Source organism: Meriones unguiculatus, chromosome 20, assembly GCF_030254825.1.
Source record: "Meriones unguiculatus strain TT.TT164.6M chromosome 20, Bangor_MerUng_6.1, whole genome shotgun sequence".
Taxonomy (NCBI): Eukaryota; Metazoa; Chordata; class Mammalia; order Rodentia; family Muridae; genus Meriones; species Meriones unguiculatus.
Genome location: NC_083367.1, coordinates 44,880,724 through 44,903,800, shown reverse-complemented (window position 1 = coordinate 44,903,800; position 23,077 = coordinate 44,880,724). Strand labels below are relative to the sequence as shown.

At 43.4% G+C, this 23,077-nt stretch overlaps 1 protein-coding gene across 2 annotated transcripts in view; it reads left to right on the top strand.

Annotated features, from left to right (window-relative positions):
• Positions 1-5,372: 5,372 nt before the first annotated feature.
• Positions 5,373-23,077, top strand: part of Slc16a10 (solute carrier family 16 member 10) — a 108,353-nt gene continuing 90,648 nt past the window's right edge. For both annotated transcript variants that reach the window (XR_002476466.2, XM_021638748.2), the window contains exon 1: positions 5,373-5,949. Coding sequence is in view for 1 of the 2 variants with exons in the window: in XM_021638748.2 (XP_021494423.1) it covers positions 5,604-5,949 (346 nt within the window). In the remaining variant the exon portion in view is untranslated. The remainder of the gene's footprint in view (positions 5,950-23,077) is intronic.

The following is a 23,077-nucleotide window of genomic DNA, read 5'->3' as shown; positions in this document are numbered from 1 at the left end:
GGCAGTTTGCTGGCAGGAAGGCTAGTTAGGAGAGCATGATGGTCCGTGAGAAATGGACTCATCCTGCGAACCAACTTCTAGAACGGAGAACCAGGGGTTAGTTAAATGGTCTTCTAGAGCTAGGGTTGACAGGATTGTATTGGGGGAGGCAGCAAAGAGGTATATGAAGGAGATGTCTCAGGTTTTAGTTTGAACTTTGAAAAGCTGAGGGGGTTTGCTAGAAGACAGCTTGAGGGGACGTTGAGATCAGGTAAGTAGGAACCAGTCTTGTTTCTGAGATATGAATTTTTTTTTTGCACAAAATACCACATTTATCATTTATACAAACCAATGTTCAAGAATTCTGTGCATTTTTTTTGTTTTGATTAAACTCAGGGCTTCACACAAGAAAAGCACACACTCTACATTTCCAAGTCATTCTGTGTATTTTTTTTTTCCCCAAGATTTTTTTTTTCTTTTTGGAGTTAGAGATTGAACACAGGGCTTCACACGTGCCGAGCCAGTACTCTCCAATAGCTTCCAACTGAGCTGGATCCCAGCCCCATGCATGCTTTAATTAATTAATTAGGTAAGTAATTTTAAGACAAGATCTCGCTCTATAGCTCTGGTTGTCCTGGAACTCACTCTCTTGACCAGATTGGCCTCAAACTTACAGAAATCTGCTTGTCTCTTCTTCCAAAGTGCTGGGATCCAAGGTGTGCAGCACCGCATACGGCCTTCATTTCCGTGCTTTTAATCAAGCTGCTCGCCGTAAGGCTTCCAGATAGCGTGTTTGTCTCTCTGTGTGTAAATTATGTTAAGTCGCAGATATTTAGGAGAACGCCTACCAAATAATCATCACTATAGTGCTATTCTGATTTTGTGATTTGTAGAGTGTATCACAGAAAGATTACATTTTAGAAATTTCTCTGTCGCCGTTGTGGTAGCTCAAAGCTACATCTGGCTATTTGATTTAAAGTGGTCATTCAAATGGCATCAAAGAACCCTGTACCATGTAACATGAATAGAAACGGTACTTATATGTAACATCATTGGAATCTCATTCGGCACTTCCAAACTCTGCATATTCGATTTACTTAGTTTTAAATTTATTTTTAGATTTTCTTCTTACTTTATCTATATGAATGGTTTGCCTGCACATTTTCAAGTGTGTCAGAAGGTATTGGAGCCCCTGGAATGGATGGTTGTGAGCTACCACCTGGATGCTGGGAACTGAACTCAGGTCCTCTGGAAGAGCAACACATACTCTTAATCATTGAGCCATCTCTCCAGTCCCCTGTATATTATATTCTTTTTGTTGTTGTTGTTGTTTTGGTTATTTTTGAGACAGAGTTTCTCTGTATAACCTTGGCTGTTCTGGACTCTCTTTGTAGACCAAGCTGGCTGCAAACTCACAGAGATCTTCCCCAGTGCTGGGATTAAAGACGTGTCACCACACCTGGCCTATATGCCTTATGTCCTGAATGAATTAGAGAGGAGACCAGGACCACACAATTTTCTCAGGGGCAAGTCTCCAGTGACCTAAACTATCTCACTACTCCTGTTCTGCTTTACTCTCTATTATATGATTAAACACTGTGACCAAAAGCAACTTGGGGAGGAAAGAGTTTATTTCCTGTTATAGCTTACAGTTCATCATGATGGTAAGTCAGGGCCGGAACCCGAGGCAGAAACCTGGAGGTGGGAACTAAAGCAGAAGCCATGGAGGAATTTTGCTCATGGGCTTGGTCTCGGTGGCTTGCTCATCTGCTTTCTTCTATCATCCTGGACCACTTGCCCAGAGGTGACCCCACTCACAGTGGCCTGGGCCCCAAAGACTTGCCTACAGGCTAGTATGATAGAGGCATTTTCTCTGTTGAAATTCCCTTTTTCCAGGTATCCCCGGCTTGTGGCAGGCTGACTAATTAACCAGCACCAGGCCCTACCTTTTAATGCTTGCACCACTTCCCAAGAGCATCACTAATACTTACAGTGAGGATTGGGCCCCCACTACATGTGGTGATTTGAATAAGAATGGCACTTCCGGGCTCACGTATTTGAATGCTTGGGTTGGGGAGTAGAACTGTTTGAAAGGATTAGAAGGATTAGGAGGTATGGCCTTGCTGGAGGAGGTATGTCACTCTGAGCTTGCTGATCAGGATGCAGCTCTAGCACCTTGTCTGCTTATGTACCATTATGCTCCCTACTGGGATGGAAATGGACTATGGCTCTGAAATTATAAGCAAGCCTCCAATTAAAAGCTTTCTTTTATAAGAGTTACCTTAGGCAGGTGGATCTCTGTGAGTCCTAGGCGAGCCTGGACTACAAGGAGAGTTCCAGAACAGCCAGGGCTGTTACACAGAGACCCGCCTCCCGAAAAAATACCAAAACAAAACAACAACAACAAAGTTACCTTGGTCATGGCAAGGTAACTTCACAGCAATAGAATAGTGACTGAGACAGAGGTTGGTATCAAGGGTAGGGTATTGTGATTTTTTTTGGATGCTTTAAGCAGGGCTTAATGGGACTGTGGGATATAGCAACAAGGGTGATTTGAACTGCTGGGGCTCAGCTCAAGAAATTTCAGAGGGAAAGAATATCAGTAAATGGCTTAGAGACCACTCATGTGATATTTTTGCAAAGAATGTGGCTGCTTTTTGCCCTAAAAATCTGTCTGAGGCTAAGTTGAAGAGCTTTGGATTAACGGTATTGGCAGAGGAGATTTTGAGACTGCCTAGTATTGACTTTGTTGTATGGTTATTAGCAATTACTCCTATGCAGATCTGTAATGAAAAGGAGCAAGCCGGACAAAGAAAAATATAAAATGTACGATACGAAGAGAAAAGGAGTGCCAGGGAGCATAATGGAGCTGAGTTCTGCACTCAAGGAGATCAAAAGTTTAAAGAAAAGCTAATGCTAAATCGAGTAAAAGGAGTGGTGATCTCAGGGCAAGACCCCATCCAGTTTAGTTTTCAGTTTGTGAAGAGAAATTAAAGGAAAGCTTAAGTGTTGAGGGAGACCACCACTAGAAAGCTGGGGTAAATGTAAGTGAAGGAGAGGGCCAGGTTCCAGCCCCATGAAGCAGGAGAACAGAGCAGCTTTGGCCACATGGTTCAGTCTTTAGAGTCAAGGAAACAAACAAACAAAAAAAAGAGGTTGTAGAATCTCCTTCTAGGGCTAAAGAAAGCCACCAAGGCCAGGTGTGTGTTGGGTGTGTCCCTGCATGGAGGCCAAGAGAGGGAAGCCTGGATTGTGTTGGAGGCCCCAAGATATTGGAGATGCCAGAGTCATGGGATAGTTGCCAAGGAGAGCTGAAAACCAGCATGGAGCAACCCAAGAGAGAGAAGTGTTTTGCAGTTAGCAAAGATGGACAGAGGTGGACTTATGAAGAGTCCATTGACTTCAGACATGGACATGCAGAATTTGGAGTTTCCACTGTCGGGTTTCAGTCATACTTTGGCCCAGTATTTCCTCACCATGCTCCTTTTCTTCCCGTTATAATGGTAAGGTATACTTTGTGCTGCTATATGTTGGAAGAATGTGATCTGCTCTTTGATTTTGATTTTACAGGAGGTTACAGTTAAGACATTGCCATGAGTCTCAGAAGAGACTTGGGACTTCTAAACAGTGATGAGACTGTGGTAGGTTACGGGGTCTTTTGAAATTGGACTGAATTCATTTCTGCATTATGATCTGGCTACAGGCCTGTGGGGGTCAGGGAGTGGAATGTGGTGGTTTGAATAAGAATAGCCCCCTAGGCTCATGGGGGCGCTACTTGAAAGGATTAAGTGTGGTCTTATTGTAGGAGTGTGTTTCTTGGGGTGGCTTTGACAGTTCAAAAGCCAGTGCGAGACCAGGTGTCTGCTTCTGGGCTTGTGGTCAGATGTAGCTCTCAGCTGCAGCGCCGTTGTGCACTCTGCTCCCTACCGTGATAATGGACTAAATTTCTGCCACTGTAAGCCAGCCCCCGATTAAATGCTTCCTTTTTTAAGAGTTGCCTTGGTCATGGTGACTCTCCATGGTGATAGAACAGTGAAGAAGACACAAAGACGGCATTTTGAGGGACATTACATATCCAAGCTATTGTGGCATTTTAATTTAGTCTCTAAAGCACCCCACATTTGAGCTATACCCTCAGATTCCTCAGGAATACCGTGCTTTCCTTGGGCTCTTCTCTTTTTTCTCTGGCTGGGATGCACTTTGCTTGTCTTCCTCCACTGAAATCATGTGACTAATCCAGAGCTCAGCTCAAACTTATTTTCTGTAGACATTTTTCCTCCTTTTGGTATTTTGAGACAAGGGTTTCTATCTGTAGCCCAGGCTGTCCTGGAACTTACTCTGTAGACCAGGCTGGCCTCAAACTCAGAGATCTGCTTGCCTCTGCCTCCCGAGTACTGGGATTAAGGGTGTGTGCCATCATTGCCTGGCTATATAGACTCTATTCTTTAGTGTTTTGAAGAACAGTTACTGGCCCTATCCACTTGGGGTGTCCCTGCGTTTTAAACACAATTGCACCCTAGTTTGTATTTCAGGACTGTTTGTACTTACTAGTTTAGGACTGAGAGAAGCACAAATGTGATCGTTACAGTTACTGTGTGACCCACCACACTAGTAGGAGCCGAAGAAACTAGCACATTTTGATTTTGTCTGAAGTGAGCAATCTATGTATCTGAGAAATAATAGGATATACGGGCATTACATGCCTCCAGGGCCAGAGGAATCGGAATATAAGGAACTGGAATGTCTTTGTTTAGTATGAGGACAGCTTGTGCAGCTAAAGAGCATTGCTTTCTAGCTGCCCGTCAAAAATGTTTGTTAGCAGAAAAATTTATAACCACAGTCTGTCTTCCAAAGAGAGCATCTTCAGTGTGCCAAATATTCAAAACAAACCGTATATTAACGGAAGGGAACCGAATTGAGAGTAATTAAACAAGGCCTCTGATTCTTGAATTGCCTTTTAAGTAGGTGTGTGCGGCCTGAGGACTCTTCTGTATTATAATTAGCACACACACAGAAAGGACAACAAACATAAACTCTAACGGGTGTCAACTGTGACTCTCTGTTCCAGTGAGGCTAACGACCCGGTGCGGCCGACTGGATCGATCACCCTCGCAGCTCACACGTAGGAGGAGACGCTCCCTGAACTTCTAAGGTTAACGCCGGGAGGAGGTGACCTACGCCTGGTGATAGACACCGGGGAGCTAACTTGGCCGCGCGCCTGAAGCGCGCGCGCAGTCAGTCACTGGACCCCAGGGGTAGGGCCGCGGGGCGGAGCCACCGCTCGCCGGGACCCAATCACCCGCGGGCTCAGGGGGTATGGCCCTCCAGTGGCCACGCCCCCAGCCGCCGCGGGCGGGCGGGCGGGGAGGGAGGAAGGGGCGCTTTTAAGAAGCGGCGGCTGACGGCAGCCTCAGTCAGGCTCGAGGGGCCGCGGGCGTGTCGAGCGCTCCCGCGCCTTCGGCTGCGTGTGCCGTGTGCGCAGCCCGCCCGCCTGCCCGCCCGCGGCTCCGGGGCTCTCACCTTGGCCTCCCTCCTCCGGCCGCTCGGCTCTCCCAGCCTCCGCGAGCTACCCGGCACCTTGCGCCCGCGAGCTATCCCGGCTCCCGTCGGGGCCGCCTCGGGCCATGGTGCCGTCCCAGGAGGAGCCCGCCGCCGAGCGGGAGACGAGCGAGGCGCAGCCGCCGGGGCCCGCGCCGTCCTCGGAGGACGCTCCGCTGCCCGGCCCGGGACCCTCGGATGGCCCCGACGTGTCCGTAGAGAAAGTGGAGGTGGAGCTGGCGAGGTCAACGGGCGACGAGCCCCCCGGCGCCCCCGTGCCCCCCGAGGGAGGCTGGGGCTGGCTGGTGATGCTGGCGGCCATGTGGTGCAACGGGTCGGTGTTTGGCATCCAGAACGCCTACGGGGTGCTCTACGTGTCCATGCTGGACACCTTCGGGGCCAAGGACGATGACAAAATGGCCTTCAAGACAGGTGGGGCGTTGCGGCCGGCCAGGGGCTACGTGCGGGGTGGGAACACATACCGTGGGGGCTCGGTGCGTCCTCCGGTGCCGGGAGGGTGCGAACCGTAGGTCTGACCCGTCGCACTTGGAGCCTGCAGCTTCCCTCCTCTGCCGGTAGAGAGGCGGAGACCCTGCCTTTGGAAGCAAGTTGCAGAGTTGTACCTGCCCGAGGCTTCGGACTCCTCCTTTCCGCGGAGTGGGAGCCAAGAAGCCACAGTATTTTCCTCTTACTGTTGGAAAGCAAACGGAGCGTTCCAGCACCGACAGCGTTGCATTACCATTTTTACAGTCTGTTTTGTGACCGCCACGGTGGCGTGGTTATCTGCCTGCTGTGCTGCAGAAGGGAGTGTGTGTGTGTGTGTGTGTGTGTGTGTGTGTGTGTGTGTGTGTGTATTTGGGTGAGTGAGGCGCGGCCCAGCTAGGGAGATTGGCGAGATGGAAAAGTAGATCCCAAGGTCATAGGGAGTCCCAAAGGCAGCCCATCAAAAGTAGTACTCTGCCTCTCTGCACTCTGTACTAAATATAGAAAGCATAGGAGGCAGCCACGTGGGATGCTAAGAGGAAGATTAGGGGTTACACCTCCCGTTGTGTTGACATTTTTTTTTCCCTTTCTACCTTGTGGAAATAGCGTGCAAAAGGCACAGACTTCGCATTTTTGCCAAATGCTTTTGCCCGACTTCTTGACTGATTTTGCAAAAGCCAAGTCTAGGATCATCTACATAACATTTTTTTTTCTTCATTATTTCATCTCATGCTGCAAGGCAGATGTTGTCAGCTCTGTTTAGGTGAGAAAACGGAAAGTCAGTGAAATGAAGTGTCTTAGTGAGTAGCAGAATAAAGATAGAGTGCATCACCCGACTTTGAGGGTGAGTGATTCCCGTTGCTAAATCAGGCTATCATTGCCTTTTGGGAAATGTCATAAGATCAATATTTTCTGTGTTTCTCTCTGCTCAGCCCGGCCTTGACGCAGTTGGGATTATAAGAACATTTGGCACCATACTGGCCAATAGTCATTTTAAACCAACAGCAGGGTCTCATACAGTTCTGCCTGGCCTAGAACTCAATATGCAGGCCGGGCTCTCCTCAAACTCACAGAAATCTCCTTGCCTCTGCCTCCCAAGTGATGGGATTAAAAGCCTGTAATACCACAGCCTCACACAGTAGTCCTTTGTTTTGTTTCTGTTTTTAGAGTGCATATTGCTCAGGTTTTCTTGGTGTGCACACAAAGAAAACAAACAGGATTGTAATTACACATTGTAAGATAAAGGTGGTGTGGGGGATTTTAAAATTACCTTTTTTTTTCATTCATTTCTTTCATTAGTGCAAGGGTTGGAACCCAGGACTCAAGGGCTGCCCCACCTCCCTAAATTTGAAGTGATTTTTATCAGCTGAATATATTGTACTTTATGGACATTTAGATTGCTTCCCAAACTTATAAATATACTTCAAGCACTGCTGCATTGAGTATTATGATGTATATTTAATGAGAAATTTCTGTTGAAGTTGCTGTGTTGGGCAGATTAAAGGGTTAGGTACAGAAGTTTTATAAAAGTTCTTAGTTTTAATTGAAGAAAGGTAAGCTTGTATACTATGTTAATTCTTTTATTCTCCTGATGGAATTGTTGTCTTGGAGGCTTACTGCCTCTGTCTGCTAACCTAGGCCTAATCCTGGAAGCTTCTAGCCTCTGTACAGTCTAGGCCTAGAATGTTTTTAGCCTCCGAGACTTACTGCTGAATAAGTTTATCCTTTCTGATCTCTGATCTCTGACTGGCTTGTTCAACTCAGCTGTTTTGTCTCAAACTCTTTTCCAAATTGACTATTCAATCTGGCTTCTCTCAGTTTTTCACTGAATTGCTCTGCTTGGTCTTAAGCTAACAAGCAATCTTCTCTAATGTTCTGGCTTCTCCTTCTCTAGCTTATTCTGTCTTCACCTGTATCTAGCCATTTCTCTCTTCAATCTGTCTCTGTAAAACTCTCCCAGTAAAAACTGCCTCTGACTGTCACAGACTGAACTGCTACAAACTCAGCTCCACTGCACTGCCTCTCAGCTTTTGACTCAGCCAAACTTAATGATCAGCATTGATTAGAACTCAAATCTGCATGCCTCTGTCTCCTGAGTGCTAGGATTATAGCCGTGTACCAGGTGTAACCTAAACTTTTTTGTTTTTTTAACCTGAAAATTGCTCTATACTAGTCTGGCCTTGAAGTCAGTGATCTTCTTGCCTCTTTCTCCTGGGATTGAAGGCGTGTCTGTAATTCCAGCTGGATCACACAGACTTAGATGTGATCTCTGCCAGAGCAGCCATGTTCTGAATTAAAATTCCTCTACAACACTACAGCAGTTCAGTTATGAAGATGCAATAGAAAACACAAATTATTTTGCACAGTTTTTGAAACTTCTGTGTCTAAGTACTTCATGCATTCTATTTACATCTTTTGGCAACTCCATGAGACAGGCCTCCTTTTCAGACACAGAAATTTGGGCTCATGTGAATTCCAGCTGTGAGCAAGATTTCAAACTCAGGTTTGTCTGACTTCAGGAGTTAGGTTTTTTTTTTTTTTTTTTTGTTTTTAAGATTTATTTATTTATTATGTATGTAATGTTCTGTCTGCATGTACACCTCCATGTCAGAAGAGGTCAGTATACAGATCCCAGTATAGATGGTTGTGAGCTACCATGTGGTTGCAGGGAATTGAATTCAGGACCTCTGGAAGAGAAGACAGTGCTCTTAACCTCTGAGCTATCTCTCCAGCCCAGGAGTTAGGTTTTTTAAACTGCACTGGCTAGATAACATTCTGCAGATCTGATATTTTTGTGCTGATTCAGTGCTTCTGGGTTAAACATCTGGAAGGCTAGGGATTTAGGTCACTTGGTGGAGTACTTACATAGCGTTTAGTACTGCAGAAAGCCAGGTCTGGTGGCATGTGTCTGAAGTCTCAGTACGCTGAAGGACAGGCCAGAGGAGCAGGAGCTCAAGGTTATATGACCTTTCACTTAAAAGCAAGTTTGAGGTCTCTCTGGTATACAAGAGATCCTGTCCTTAAAAAAAAAAAAGTTTCTTTGCAGCTAGTAAACAATGTCTTGTCAACAGATTTTTGAAATGTAGAGGCTTCCACGAAGAAATGTACCGTTTTATTTTGTTTTTTTTCAAGACAGGGTTTCTCTGTGTAACCCTGGCTGTCCTGGAACTCATTTTATAGACCAAGCTGGTCTCAAACTCAGAGATACACCTGCCTCTGCCTCCTGAGTGCTGGGAATAAAGGCCTGCACCACTACAGACTGGCTGAGAATTCTACCTTTAAAATGGCATTCATACAAAATTCTGGTTAGTCTGCACCATGCAGTGCCTGGCAATTCGAGGGGATTTTCTTGGGGTTCTTCTCCTTTAAGGGTATCTTTGTTCATTTGTTTTTGTAAAAAATAAATGTGTAGCTTTGGATGGTCTTTGTCTCTGCCTCCAGAATGTCCCACCTCCTTACGGCTATTTTAATTTTCACATAATGTATGCTCTAGCCAGAATTCTCAAGAAAGGGCTAGATTTACTAGTAATACTGGCTAGATTTACTAGTAAATGATGAGTGTAAGTGAGCTCTACACCTGTTCAGCTCCCCTCCCCCAATCTAGCTCCCTCCCCGCCCCCTTTTCTTTTGAGACAAGGTCTCACTGTGTAGTCTTGGTTGGCCTAAAATCACTATGTAGACCAGAATGGCCTTGGACTCACAAAGATCTGTTTGTCTCAGAGTTCTGGGATTACAGGTATGTACCACCGTGCTCACCCCTGCTCCCCTCCACCACACATACACACTTTTTTTTTTCACTGTTGTACAAATGTGTACTGTTTTGGAACTAGTGACCCAGGAAGAAACAATACCAGCTACTCTAGAGTTTAGTATCTGCTGAAACACAAATGAGTCTTCCAGGGATAATGTTAGATTCTCCCCCGAGGCACTTGCACTATAAAGATAATCAACCCTGTTCTAAAAGTCTGAAATTGTAAGGGAATTTAATCAGGTGGGAGGAACTGGGAAAGAACTGATAGCCTTTCTCTCTGGTTATAAAATCTCTGTGTAACCGAGGCTTTGGGATGGGGATGCAAGCTGAACTCCAAATGGGTCTGTAAAATCAATGAGACATACAGCACGCCAGCCCCCGCCACGGTCCGATCACGACAATGTCTCACACATCCTGACCTGTCAGAAGTAGTCTTGGTAGGTTAGAAGGAGTAACAGAGCTTGAGTTGTCCTTTTCATTTCAGTTTTACCTTTTACCAAGCACAGGCTTTTGGCTGAGCGAAAGGGAATCAGACAGTTTGGAAAAGAAAATGGGTACCAGAAGAACCTGGAGCATTGTTTTGTGATAGAAGCCATAACTTAGTTTTAGCTGCTGGACACTGGTAAAAACCATGGCACTGCTAAGTCTAGAGTTCTCCATCTTCTCATGCAGTGCCATGGACAAAACAGTCTTTGGAATCATGCAAGGGTCTTAATCTTATCTGCTACTCTCTTCCTAGGGAAAGACAAATATTTTAATGATGTGTTTGTTTGTTGTTTTTTTAAAAAATATCTATTAAAAACAAGAATTTTTGTTTTATGTTAAGAAATTATGTTTTAAGAATTCCTGTTGAAGAAATTACTGTCTTTGCAAGCCAAAGGCTTGGCTTCTTTCAATAATTTCCCCAGTATGTTCTGTTTTTTTTTTTTTTTTTAATATTTTTGTGAAGTTGTGTGTGTGTGTGTGTGTGTGTGTGTGTATGTATGTACATTTGTGTGAGGGTGTGCTCATGCCTGGTGTGTCCATGGATGTCAGAGGACAGCCTTGGGGTGTTGGTTCTCACTATCAGCTTTTACACAGGTCTCAGTGACCTGAGCTTAGGCGTCCAGGCCTGAGCAGCAAATGCTTTTACCCACTGAGCCATTTCCTTAGCCTCCAAACATGCTCTGTAATGGCCTTTCTTGAAAGTAGAGAAACACCACACTATAGTTCTCTCTAGTATATTCAAATTGCAAGTCAACATGATTTCTTTTTTTAATCGACTGTCAAAAAGGTGTGGAAAGAGGCTCTTTGTTCATGACCTGTAATGTTATACCACCTGCCCTTTATGGTAAAAGTGTGTTCTTTAGACAGTTACACCCCTGAGTAGGAACTGGGTAGCATTCAGAGGTGGAAACATGCTGCATTACCTCATCACCCTCATTAGCCTCTGAAACTTCAGGTCAGTTGGTGTCAAACCCCAAGTTTTCACGTTTACTTACATTGATATCTACTATAGAGTTTAGACTTTCCCTGGCAGCGTAAAGATTAACCAGTGTTGTAGCAAATTAAAAATAAAATGGGTGTTGGTCTATATAATGTTCATTATTAGCCTTATGATCATTACTGCCTTTCTATCCAACCTGCCATCACAAACAATAAGACAAAGACATTGGTTAGATTTTATAATGGCCTTATTGACCTTGGACCATGCAGATATCCCTACCTACACTGTCTGAATCACTTCACCATCCAGCTTCCAGCCCATATCCAGGTCCATCCTTCTTAAACCTCCAACCTCCTATCTTTCATCTATAATCTTATAAATACTTGCTTTTATTTTTCATCTGGGCTTTTTCATGCCATTTTCAGCCTACGTGGTGTTTTCTCTAGGCTAACCCATCCCGATGTTCTCCTCCTTCCTCTCTTCCTGTCCGTCTGTCCAGTGATTTTCATGATTCTTCTGTCATCAAAAACCTGGGAACCTATCCATGCCTACCGCATTCTGCCCTGCCCAGGTATAGGCCACTTAATGAACCAATCAGGTATAATGTTTTAGGTAGGTTCACACAAACAAGGATGGGTGTATCCAGCAGGCAGTAAACCCAATCCTGAGTGCCAGTAATTAGCATAAGACCAACCTCTCACACCAGAGAAAAGCCCATTTATTTCGTTATAGTTTCATGTGACATGGAAGTCTTCAGATTGCCATTCAAAATTAACTGCCCCATTTTTAGTCACTGGATTGATGAAGCTTGATCAACTGTGTACAAATACTAATCAAGAAGAAGGGTATAACAGCAGTTATACTGCCAACAGGAGCAGATCAAAAGGGAAACCTGCAAGGACTGTCTGGCCAGATTCTTCTCCATCCTTCAGTTGTAGTGTTAGGGACCGAACAAGATAGGTCCTAGAGTTTCCCTACAGACAGCTCTTACACAGAGCCTGCTCAGTATGGGTATAAGAGGATTATTTTTTAGCTTTTATAGCTGGCTTTGAGGAAAAGGGCTTTAATTGTTGTCATCCACCTGGGAATGGGAGAGAGAATCCAAGTTGAAATTGTTTGCCTTAGGGAACAGTGAGTGAGAGGCAGGAAGGCACAAGAGGATCTGAGAAAACTGCTTTTTAAGCTCACGTTGAGCTAGTTTTCTAAGGCCCAGAACTACAGTGTACTTTTATGTTACACCTAAGTTACTGCAGATTTAGGCTGTCAAAGCCTGTGACTCAGGAACAGAGTTAATCCTGGTGCCGTGACTCGTCCTTATCCTCCTCAAGAGGTTTAGTTGGCCAGGAAAGCCACCGATACAACCCGCCATGTTGCTTAAGAAGTAAGTGATAACTGCTTTAATGAGGTGATTACAGTAGAAGAGCATCCTGGTTTATGTTCCTATACATCTGTTACTGTAATCGCTACATGATTTCTACTTTCACTGGAGGCGGAAAAGCTAAGAAGACTCACTCACATGCCAAGAACTCATCTCAACTACCAGCTAATAGGCCAGTAGAGCACAAAAGCGACTCAGGAAATTGGAAAATAAAGAGTATAGGGCTGGGCTTGATAGCGTACACCTATAATCCTGGTGCTTGGAAGGCAGAGGCAGAAGGCAAGTTCAAGGTCAGCCAGGGCTATGTAGTGAGATCCTACCTTAAAAGAAAAAAAAAAAAAAGTACACTTATGGTTATTTCATTTCATTTCCTCCCATTTTAACTGCCAAATCAACCTAAACAAAAAGCATATCAGACTTGTTTTAGAAGTTTTGAGATCTCCTTTATACTAAGTTGCGTTCTGGGCTTTTTTGTTCATAGCTTCAGTGCTGGAGATGAAATGCAGGGCTGCATACACGTTCGCCAGTGGCTCTACCACCGCTTACAGCTCCAGCCCTGAGCTTGATATGATTTGCTGTATCTCTCCATGTGCCCTCGTTGATGTGCCTGTCTTTTTCTGCCTAGCCAGGTGTTTCACAAACTCCGTGGCTCCAGTTACTTTCTTGGGGTCATTATTATTTCTAAAGTTAAGATGAATAGTTATAATTTCCAGACAGTTCCATCTGACTTTTTCAAATGCACATCATACTCAACTAGAGTGAATTTGCTTTTTAGCCAGCCCAGGCAGACTAACCCCTGACCAGAAACATCATCTCCCTTGCAGGCACACATCTTTCCTGACCCTCTACTCTTGCCTGCCTGCCTGCCTCCCTCCCTTCCCCTTCATTCTTCTCTCGCTCCCTCCCTCCCTCTGTCCTTTCCTTTCCCCGTTTCTTCCTTTTTGATATTTTTGAGGCAGGGTCTCACTGTGTAGCCCTGGCTGGCTTACAGCTTGTCTCAGATGCGGAGACCCACTTGCCTCTCCTCCATGCCTGGCTCACCCCTCCTTTCTTGTTCTTTGTATTCCAGCTAAGATGGAAGTCTTGCACCCGTCTACATCACCTTTATTCCTGTCCTTTCGTGTATACCCGTCCTGTCCATAGTTTGGTTGTCAGTCCAGTGAAGTGATTGCTCCTTACATTCTTCAGGCCACAACCCTGGCACTTTATGCAACGGTGGTTTTAAGCACTTTTAAGCACTTGGGATGGTGGGGGCTATGGCACTTTGGAGATTTGAGACTAAATTCAAGTGAGTTATGAGTTAAGCTTGAAGTGGAAGTCAGAAGCCAATTTCAACTTCTAAGTTAATCAGCAGTCTGTGAAAGGACTTGCCTTGTAGACCAGGCTGGCTTTGAGCTCACAGTGATCCTCCTTCCTCTGCCTCCCCAACTGCTGGGATTAAAGGCATGAGCCACCCAATTTCTGTTTGTTTGTTTGTTTGTTTGTTTTTGTGTTTTTGAGACAAGGTCTTGCTGTGCTCTGTCTTTGACTTCTGAGTGGTGGGATTACAGGCGTGTACCACCACAATTCTAATGTAAAAGGCATTTTAAAGATATCCATATTTATTTAAGTGTTCCTTTGCCATAAAGAGAATGCTTTCATGTGTCACCTTATTTAAATTTTTATTTATTTTAGATAGGATCTTGTGTTGCTCAGGCTGATCTCAAACTCTTAGCCAAATGATCCTTCTGCCTCTGTTTTTTTCAGATCTGAACTATACACGTGTGTCACTTCATCTGGCTTATTTTTGGAATTGTCTTGTCATGTGTTAATAGATAAATAAGGACACTGCAGCTTTCGGAGGTTAGGGTTGGGCTGCATCAGAAGTGAAGCCATTTTTGGAAGCAAATTCCGCTTTGAGTAATGATAGCTCAACCCGAAAACTGACCTCATATTCAAATTAAACAAACAAATCTCAACAAAAACAAACTAAGCCCCAAACATAACTGGAAAAGTCAGCTCACCAAAGCTCCAGGCACCTGCCTCACCCAGTACCACCCACGCAGGAACTCTGGGTGGTGTTTTGTTTGGCAGAGATTCAGAATGGGCAACTCCAGTGCACCTGAGAATTGCACAGACCTACCTCCGATAGGAGACTGCCTGCCAGAGCCTGCAGTGACGGAGGAGAGCCGTACCCCGAACACTGCCGAGTGGGCAGGGTTACACGGTGTTTTCCTTAACAGCCAAGGTAACTCCTCACCTTGCATGGAGAAACCAGAACTAAGGAACTGACTTTCCCAAGTCAGAAGTTGTTTTCATTTCCCCAATCTTGAGTTACAGGGATATTTGTGAGCTACTGATTTGAAAAAATATATAAGGACTAAAGCAGTGTTTCACCCAACTTCCTTATTTCTTCTACTAAACCAAAGAACTTCATGGTCTTGACAGTGTCTGTGCACACTCTCAAAGGGCGTTCCCTTTTCTCATGAGTGAGCATCCGTAGTTCTCAGAAGTCAAAGCAGTAGCTCTGTGTCACTGACCAGTAAAAGCTTTGTCAGGCTTTATTTTTAGTTGTGTTATGGAAACAATTAGGATTCTTCCTTAGTTTTCCTGTAATTACAAAGTTTTAATGCTGAATGTACTTTTTGTGCATCTCTGGAACTTTGATACATTCTCACTATAGTCTCCTGACTTGAGACTTATGAAGTGGAGTATAACATTAATTGATAGGGCTGGGTATGCAGCGTAGGAATATCCTATAGAGTTTGTCTAGCACGTGGGAGGTTCTGGCACTCCGGATTCCACCTCCTTCACCTCAGCAACAACAAAGTAATAAAATCTGTCAGGGAATGCCTTAGACAGTTAAATCTAAGCAAAAGATAATTGGTTAAATTAATGTAAAGAGTCAGGGAAACGAATCAAGCTTGGTAGTTTATACCATTAATCCCAGCACTCAGGAGACAGAAGCAGGCTAGTTTGAGTTTGAGGCCAGCCTGTTTATGTGGGAAATTCAGGTTAGCCTGGTCTACATTGCAAATTCAGGGCTACATTATGAGCCCCTGCCTCCTTTCCATTCCCCTCAAAAGTTCAGGGAAATGTTTCTGCCTGCTTTCTATCTGCCCCAGAGTTCAGGGAAATGTTCTAATGTGATCGAATTTCAGCTAGTGCCCCTGTTTCCCTCCCCAAGAGTAAACAGCTTCAACAATGTTCTGCAACAATTCTGAAAGCTGAAAATTGTTTCTGTTGCATACAGAAATGGGATCTAAACTCCAATTCTCTTATACCTTATAAAAACAGAAAACTAGGTGCTGGAGCAATGTAATGGCTCAGACATTAAGAGCACTTACTGCTCTTGCAGAGAACCAGAGTTGCTTTCCCGGCACCTGCGAATTCCAGTCCTGAGGGATCCCACGCCGCCTTCTGGCTTCTGCAGGCATCGCATTCACACCGTGCACAGACACACAGATAGACAAAACACTCTTACACTTAAGATAAAAATAAAGATCAAAAAAAATTAAAAACGGAAAACAATGGCAGAAGTGGTGGTTTAAACCCCAAATACCAGCACTTCAAGGACTGAGGCAGAAGTGCCCTAAGTCTGAGGCCTCCCTGGTCTACATGGTGAGTCTCAGACCAGCCAAGGTAATGTGGTGAGACTTTGTCTCAAAAAAAAAAAAAAAAAAAAAGAGCCCCAAATACCAGCACTTCAGGGACTGAGGCAGAAGTGCCCTAAGTCTGAGACCTCCCTGGTCTACATGGTGAGTCTCAGACCAGCCAAGGTAATGTGGTGAGACTTTGTCTCAAAAAAAAAAAGAAAAGAAAACAAAACAAAACAAAAAACAAACAAACAAACAAAAAAAACCACTCGTTAATACTGTTTTCTGCATAGGTAAGTATCAATGTCTCGTTGAGTCAATCAAGTGACTTATTCTCTTCTACCTGCTGGAGATTAAGCTCACAGCAGAGTGCGAGCTTCTGGTGCCCGTTTCTAGCCCTGAGCCGACTGCTGTGCCTTGTGCCCCCAGCCCCAGGAGATGTTTTCTAACTGTAGAAAGCTTTTCACCTGGCATCTTATTTCTTTTTGTTATTTATTTAGTTTTGACTTTTATTTAACTTTATGTGGGATTTCTAATGAAAGCACCTGAATGGCTTCACATTTGTCAGTGACTGTATAAACAAGGGAGGCCCCCAAAGTTAGTTGTTGTACAAGTTGTATAGAAAGTTACTCTTGTCTGTAGGTAGATCTGTAATAACACTGGAAGTTTGGCAGTGGGCCTCCCAGCCCTTTGGTTATTAGTGACAAAATAGTAAACTCACTCTAAGAAAAAAGCTGTTTTGTAGGAATAACTGACAGTTTGGTCATATAAGTATTGTGTTTTATTCTTTCTAGAGTATTTTTCATTGTGGAATAGGTTGGAAATGTAATTTTATTTATTTAGTTATATGGTTTTGGGTTTTTGTTTGAGACAGGGTCTCTCTATTTCATCCTTGCTGTCTTGAAATTCACTATGTAGATCAGGCTGGCCTCAAACTCTCAGAAATCCTCCTGTGTCTGCTTCCTCAGTTCTGGGATTAAAGGCATGTTGCCACCATACCCAGTCTCGGGGACTAATTTTAAATAAAATCAGATTATTTATGTATAGCTTAATTTTGGATTAAAATGGATATTTAGTGTCATATACATAATCATTTTCTTTTCTTTTCTTTTAACCAGAATTTCATGTAGCCCAGAATGGTCTCAAACTGTGTAGCTGTGGGTACTGGGACCTGAATTCAGGTCCTCTGCAAGAGCAGTAAACTCTCAACTGTGAAGCGATCTTTCTAGCACCAGCCATCTTTAGAAACTTTGAGTTTAGGATTTCAAAATTGTAGATCCCTTGTGGGCTTCTTTTTCTTTTTAATTTTTTTAGTGTGTGATCCCACTTTGGTGCTGGAGTCTAAATCCAATGCCTGTGTTTACTACACAGCGCTTTGAGCTAAATGCTTAGTCCCAGAATTATAGATTTAAAAAGAAGAGCAAGTACACACAAAAAAAGAAATTGTCAGTTTCACTGAATTTTTACTTTTTGTTGTTGTTGTTGCTGTTGATCAGCACATTTTATTTAGGTAGCTTTCTCTCTATCCCTGAGGTTACCTACTTAATAGTTTCATAGGTCACCTACTTAATAGTTTCATAGACCACACTGGCCTACTCCAGGCCATCAAACCAGGCCTCTCGTGGTTGAGTGTTGTACAGTGGCCTGTGTTCTCTTTCCTCAGCTCTGTCCGCCTCGATGTGTTGACCAAGGTCTTCCCTGGATTGAGGGTAGGGATGAACGTTAACCATCTGCACACTTGGTTCTGAAGGCCTCATGATTCTGCCAGAAGACATCCTGTCCTTTAGCAGCTCAAGTCTGCAAGGTCCATCATGACAGTCCTCTCTGTTGCCACCTTTCTTGAGCCCTCGCTGTACCCAGGTTGATTCTGTTGAAATATCTTTAATCAGTTGGTTTGGGTATGTGTATAATATGTGCCTTAAATGTTTTTTTCTTTACTTGTTTTTAAAAGAGTTCATGTACTCATGCTATGCTAACAGAAGTAGATCTGATTGATTCCATGTTTCTGAGAGGTTATAAGGGGAGAGAAAAGAACTAAGTTGTTCATGCCAAGACAGTGCCAGATGCAGTATTTTCTGAGCTCATTAAAGAAGGCTCTGTGAAGGTGTACTTTTTTTTGTGTGTGTGTGTGTGTGTGTGTGACATGAATGTATAAAAGTGGCTTTTTAGGTAGGCTTAAGGATTGGTAGACCATCTTCAGCAGAATTCATAGATGAGGACCATTCTAGTGTGAATGTTTTCACTGAACTTTTCCATCAGGCCTGGATCCAGTGTCTTGTATTTTCTTTTTCTTTCCTTTTTTTTTTCTTTTTTTTTGTGACAGACTCTCACTATTGCTGACCTTGAACTTGCTATGTAGATGAGGCTTGCCTCAAACTCACAAAGATCTGCTTCCAGAGTGCTGGGATTAAAGCCATGTACCACCATGCCTGGCTAGGATCTGTAACTTTAAACTTTTAAACTTTACTACACATGGGGGTTTATTAAGTTTTTATCATTGGATTTGGTTGGGCTCTATAAAGCAGGATACATAGTGGAGTCACAGAAGGTGAAGCTGATAAAAAAAATGTTGTAGCTAGAGAGTGGAAGATTAGAATGTTAATTTAGGAAGCTTAAACATTGATTATAGGCATAGAGAGAAATTGAGGGCTTCTGGGAGAGTCTCTGAAGGGTTTTGAAAAGGTAACTGAAGGCCGGTGAAGTGGCTCAAGAAGCAAAGGTGCTTGCCATCCTGCAGTGAGAATTTCGCTTTCTTTAAAAACACAGAGATATTATAGGACATGGTCTTGTTTTAATCCCAGGTGTGGAATATGGGGCTGCTCTAGATTGTCCACAGCAGCTGACTATGATTTGCCTCATGCTCTAGCACAGGTGTGATTTTGCCAATGTGATTTCTTGACCTTTGGAATTCTGGCTTGAATATTTTTGTTTTGTTCTGGTTTTTTGTTTGCTTATTTGTTTGAGACAGTTTCTCTGTGTAGCAGCCCTGGCTGTCCTAGAACTCGTTTTGTGGACCAGACTGGACTTGAATTCACAGAGATCTGCTTGCCTCTGCTTTCCTTTTTTGTACCATCACACCTGATCCTTGAGTAAATTTTTGCCATGTGGAATACTATTAAAGGGCAGAGGGATTTAAGGAGGTGATGTCATTGATAACTGTAGATGAGGCTGGGTGTGATTGCTTAAGCCTATAATCTTAAAACCCTGAGGCTGAGACAGGAGGATAGTAAGCAAGGGGATCTTAAATTTTCAGTTTCTCAAAACTACAACTAAAACTGGAGATGACTGGAAATGCATTTTTCACGCTGGAGAGTAAAGCTGAGTCCAGCAGTAAGCTTTGGGAAGAGTGTGTGTCGTCCAGGGAGCACTGCACAGCAGGAATCGGGAATTCTGTCTTGGGCAGACATGGGAGTGCTCCTGTCTTTGAAAAGCAAAGGGGGGAAAAATCAAATAACCCTCCGAAACAAACAAGCTAACAAACCAAGAAACCAAACACGATTTGTTTCTGCACACACAGAAACTGACATTTGACCAGGAAAAGGGTATAATTTTGTGGCACTCGCTGGCTGAGGATGGAGCAGTCCTAACTGAGATAATAACTGGTTGCTTGGCTACATACAAGTGAATTTGACCGAGTTTCTTGTCAGACAGCGAGCAGGAGGGCAAAGCAGATACAGACTTGGAGATGCTCAAAGACCCATCCACCACTCCTGTCTCTGAGCACACTGGCCTGGCACCTGCCGTTGGTGAAGCGTGTTGACTCAGCTGTGTTGTAGTCTCTTGGACGCGGGTCCGGAGCTGCTGTCTTGTGACTGACGCCGAACTGAAGGTGCTGGAAGTGAGCCAGTCACAGCAAGGGGTGGATGGAAGGGAACTGGCTGTTACGCAACCAGAACATTTGCTTTTTCAGAATGAAATTCATTGTTTTTGTATATATGTGTGGGTGTGCACATGCCACCTTGTGTGTGGGGGTCAGAGGACAACCTGTGGGAGCTGGTCCTCTCCTTCCACCATGATCCCAGGACCAAACTCAGGTTAGGTCATTATTACCCACAAAGCCATCTCACCGTTTACCCCGTCCTCATTTTTAAGTGTTTTCGTTAACTGTTTTATCTTTTAATGTCATTTTCCATCACTCACAAATTCTGTATGAAGGCAATGATTGGCTTGTGTCAGCATTTGTGTTCCTCTGCTATTATGCTTGCTGGGAGGAACTAAGATATGGTTTGATGACTCGTAAAGTTTAAGGCTTATGGGAAGTGGGGAAGAGGAAAGGACAGTTGAAGCATTTTTCCTCTGAAGAGTTTTTTGAAACAGAAAACTTCTTTTTCACAAAAATAACAAAGGTTAGGGGCTAATTTCAGTGTTACTCCTTATGTGAGTGCTGCCATAATTAGTTTTGTTAATGTGATAGATTGTTATTATTTTTTTTTACATCTTTTATTGGAAAACAAACACTGGGCCATTCAAAACATACTAATTTTGGAAAAAATTTTGGTAAAAAGTAATCTTTAATCAAATTAATCTGTCCTTTTCCTCTTAATTCATCATGATGGCTTTGGGTGTCTGGCGGCAACTGAGAACGGATAATGCAAAAATGTCAAAGCAATGTAATCCCCATTATTTATGGTCACTTAAGAGGATAAATTAATCATTGGCCCCTAATCTTGGGATGCTTACTCCATTGACCTGGAAATATCCCTAATTTTATTTTGGAAAGCAAGTCAGTGAGTTAGTAGCACTGTCAGAACTGATCAGCTTTTCTAAACCTAATAGTAAGTGACTAGAAGCCTTTCTCTTCTTGCCTCATAGCGTGGTTATTCTTTTACTCTGGAAACTGGAGTGCTAGGGGAAAGGCATTGATATCTGATCTTGTGGGCTTACCCAGAGGGCAGAGACTTACCTCTAGTCTAGGTAAGCTGCCTTCAGGCTACAGGCCGTAAAATCTACTTCTGGTTTGTTTGTTTTGTTTTTGAGAAAGCATCTCTGTGGCTTTTACTGACCTGGAACTCAGTATGTAATCTAGGTTGTTTGAAATTCTTGGCAGCCATTCTGTCTCAGCTTCCGAAGTGCTGGAGTTATTGGCTTCTGTCACCCTGCTCTGATCCATGCTCGAGTTTTTGATTGGTAGAATTAGGCTTGGCTAGGCACGGTGACACACACTTGCAATCCCAGTGGGAGGCACAACCTAAAAGATTGTAAATTCTGTACCAGTCTGGATGATATCCTGAGTTTCAGTCCAGCATGGGTTATAGTGAGACACTATTAGTCAGCCAATCAATTGGTTAATTACTGAAAGTTAATGATGTTATGAAATTGGTTTAGATATAGATTAAAAGTTTTGTGGTGATAATTCTGCTTATTTGTACATTATTTTGAAAAGTCATTATTGTTTAAAGACTGTATTTATGCTAGGGTCAGAGCGGGAATAAAGAAAAGAATACCCTTCAGTCATAAAGGAACAAAGAAGGAAGTCCTTGTTCCACTCTTCCACTGGGGTTCCAGCACCTTAGAAGAAGAGGTTGAGGTCTCCATACAGGAGGTTTCCTAAAATCTCTCTTTTTCATGCTGCTTAAAAATAGACATATTCATCTTGTTTTAAATACAAGTGTTTTGCCTGCATGTATGTCTGTGTGCCATGTGAGTGCGTGGTGCCGGGAAAGGTCAGAAGAGGGTGTCCAATCCCCACGAACTGGAGTTACAGAGGGTTGTGGCTAACACGTGGGTGCTAGGGACAAAACCTCGGTCCTCTGTGCTCTTAACTGTTGCCATCTCTCCAGCCCCTTAAAAATCTTTGTATTTGAGAGTATATGAAATTTCCATGCAAGTAGAATCACAGACATACTGCTTATTTATCACAATCAAATACCGTTTTGATACTAATTCACCTGCCTATGTGTGCCTCGATAAGGATTCTGGGAGTAAGGCAGATTTAGGGAGCCCAGCGAGATGGCTCAGCATCATGCAGAGGACCAGAGCTTGGCTCTCAGCACCTATTATCAGGTGGCTCTCCAGTGCTATCTACAAAGGATCAAACACCCTTTTCTAGCCTTTCAGAGTACCTGTGTACACACACACACACACACACACACACACACACACACACACACAGGTGCTCATAATTAAAAATAAAATTTTAAAAATCCCCTAGGATTTAGTTATGGTATCCTGATACTAGTAAATTATTTGTGTCATGAGAAATCTAATACTATATATGGAACCAGTTCACCTTGCAACAAAAATGCAAGTTAACATCTGGAAAGAAATGTAGATAAAATCTTAACTAGGAATCACTTTAGAAGTCACAAGTTTCAAAGGTCAGCTTTGTTGAGGCTCTAAACAAGAGCCACTGATTTTAAGTGTTCAATTTGAGTCCTGACAGGTGTAATTTTTGTATCATCATCATAGAGTGTATCTACTTTTCTAGAATGTTCCCTGTCCCCTTTGCAGTCTTCTTCCCTTGTACTCTGGCTGCAGAAACCACTGACATCCTTCCTGTCAGCACAGTGTTTACCTTTTCTGAATTTCCGTACGTATGGAAGCTTAGCATCCAGTGTGTTGGATTTTTCTCTCAATGCAATGATTTTGAGATTCTTCTGCATTTTGTAGCTATTAGCAGGTCCTGCTTCATGCTGAGTATGTTACATAGTATGCCTACGTACACTGCCTACACATGCTGAACATTTTGATTGTTTCTAGTTCTTACCTCATGAACAGTGCTGCTACAAACATAGGCCTTCAAGTCTCTGGGTGAATATGTTTTGTTTTATTCTGTATTTATGAATAATTTATATTTCATAAGAAGATAATACCATCTTTTCGAAATTTATTAAACAACGCTGTGGGCGCTGGTGATGTAGCTTTGTGGTAGAACATTCGCCTCACATGTGCAGGGCTGTGGCTGGGTTCAGTCTCTGGCAAACAAGAAAGAAATTATGGCTGAACAA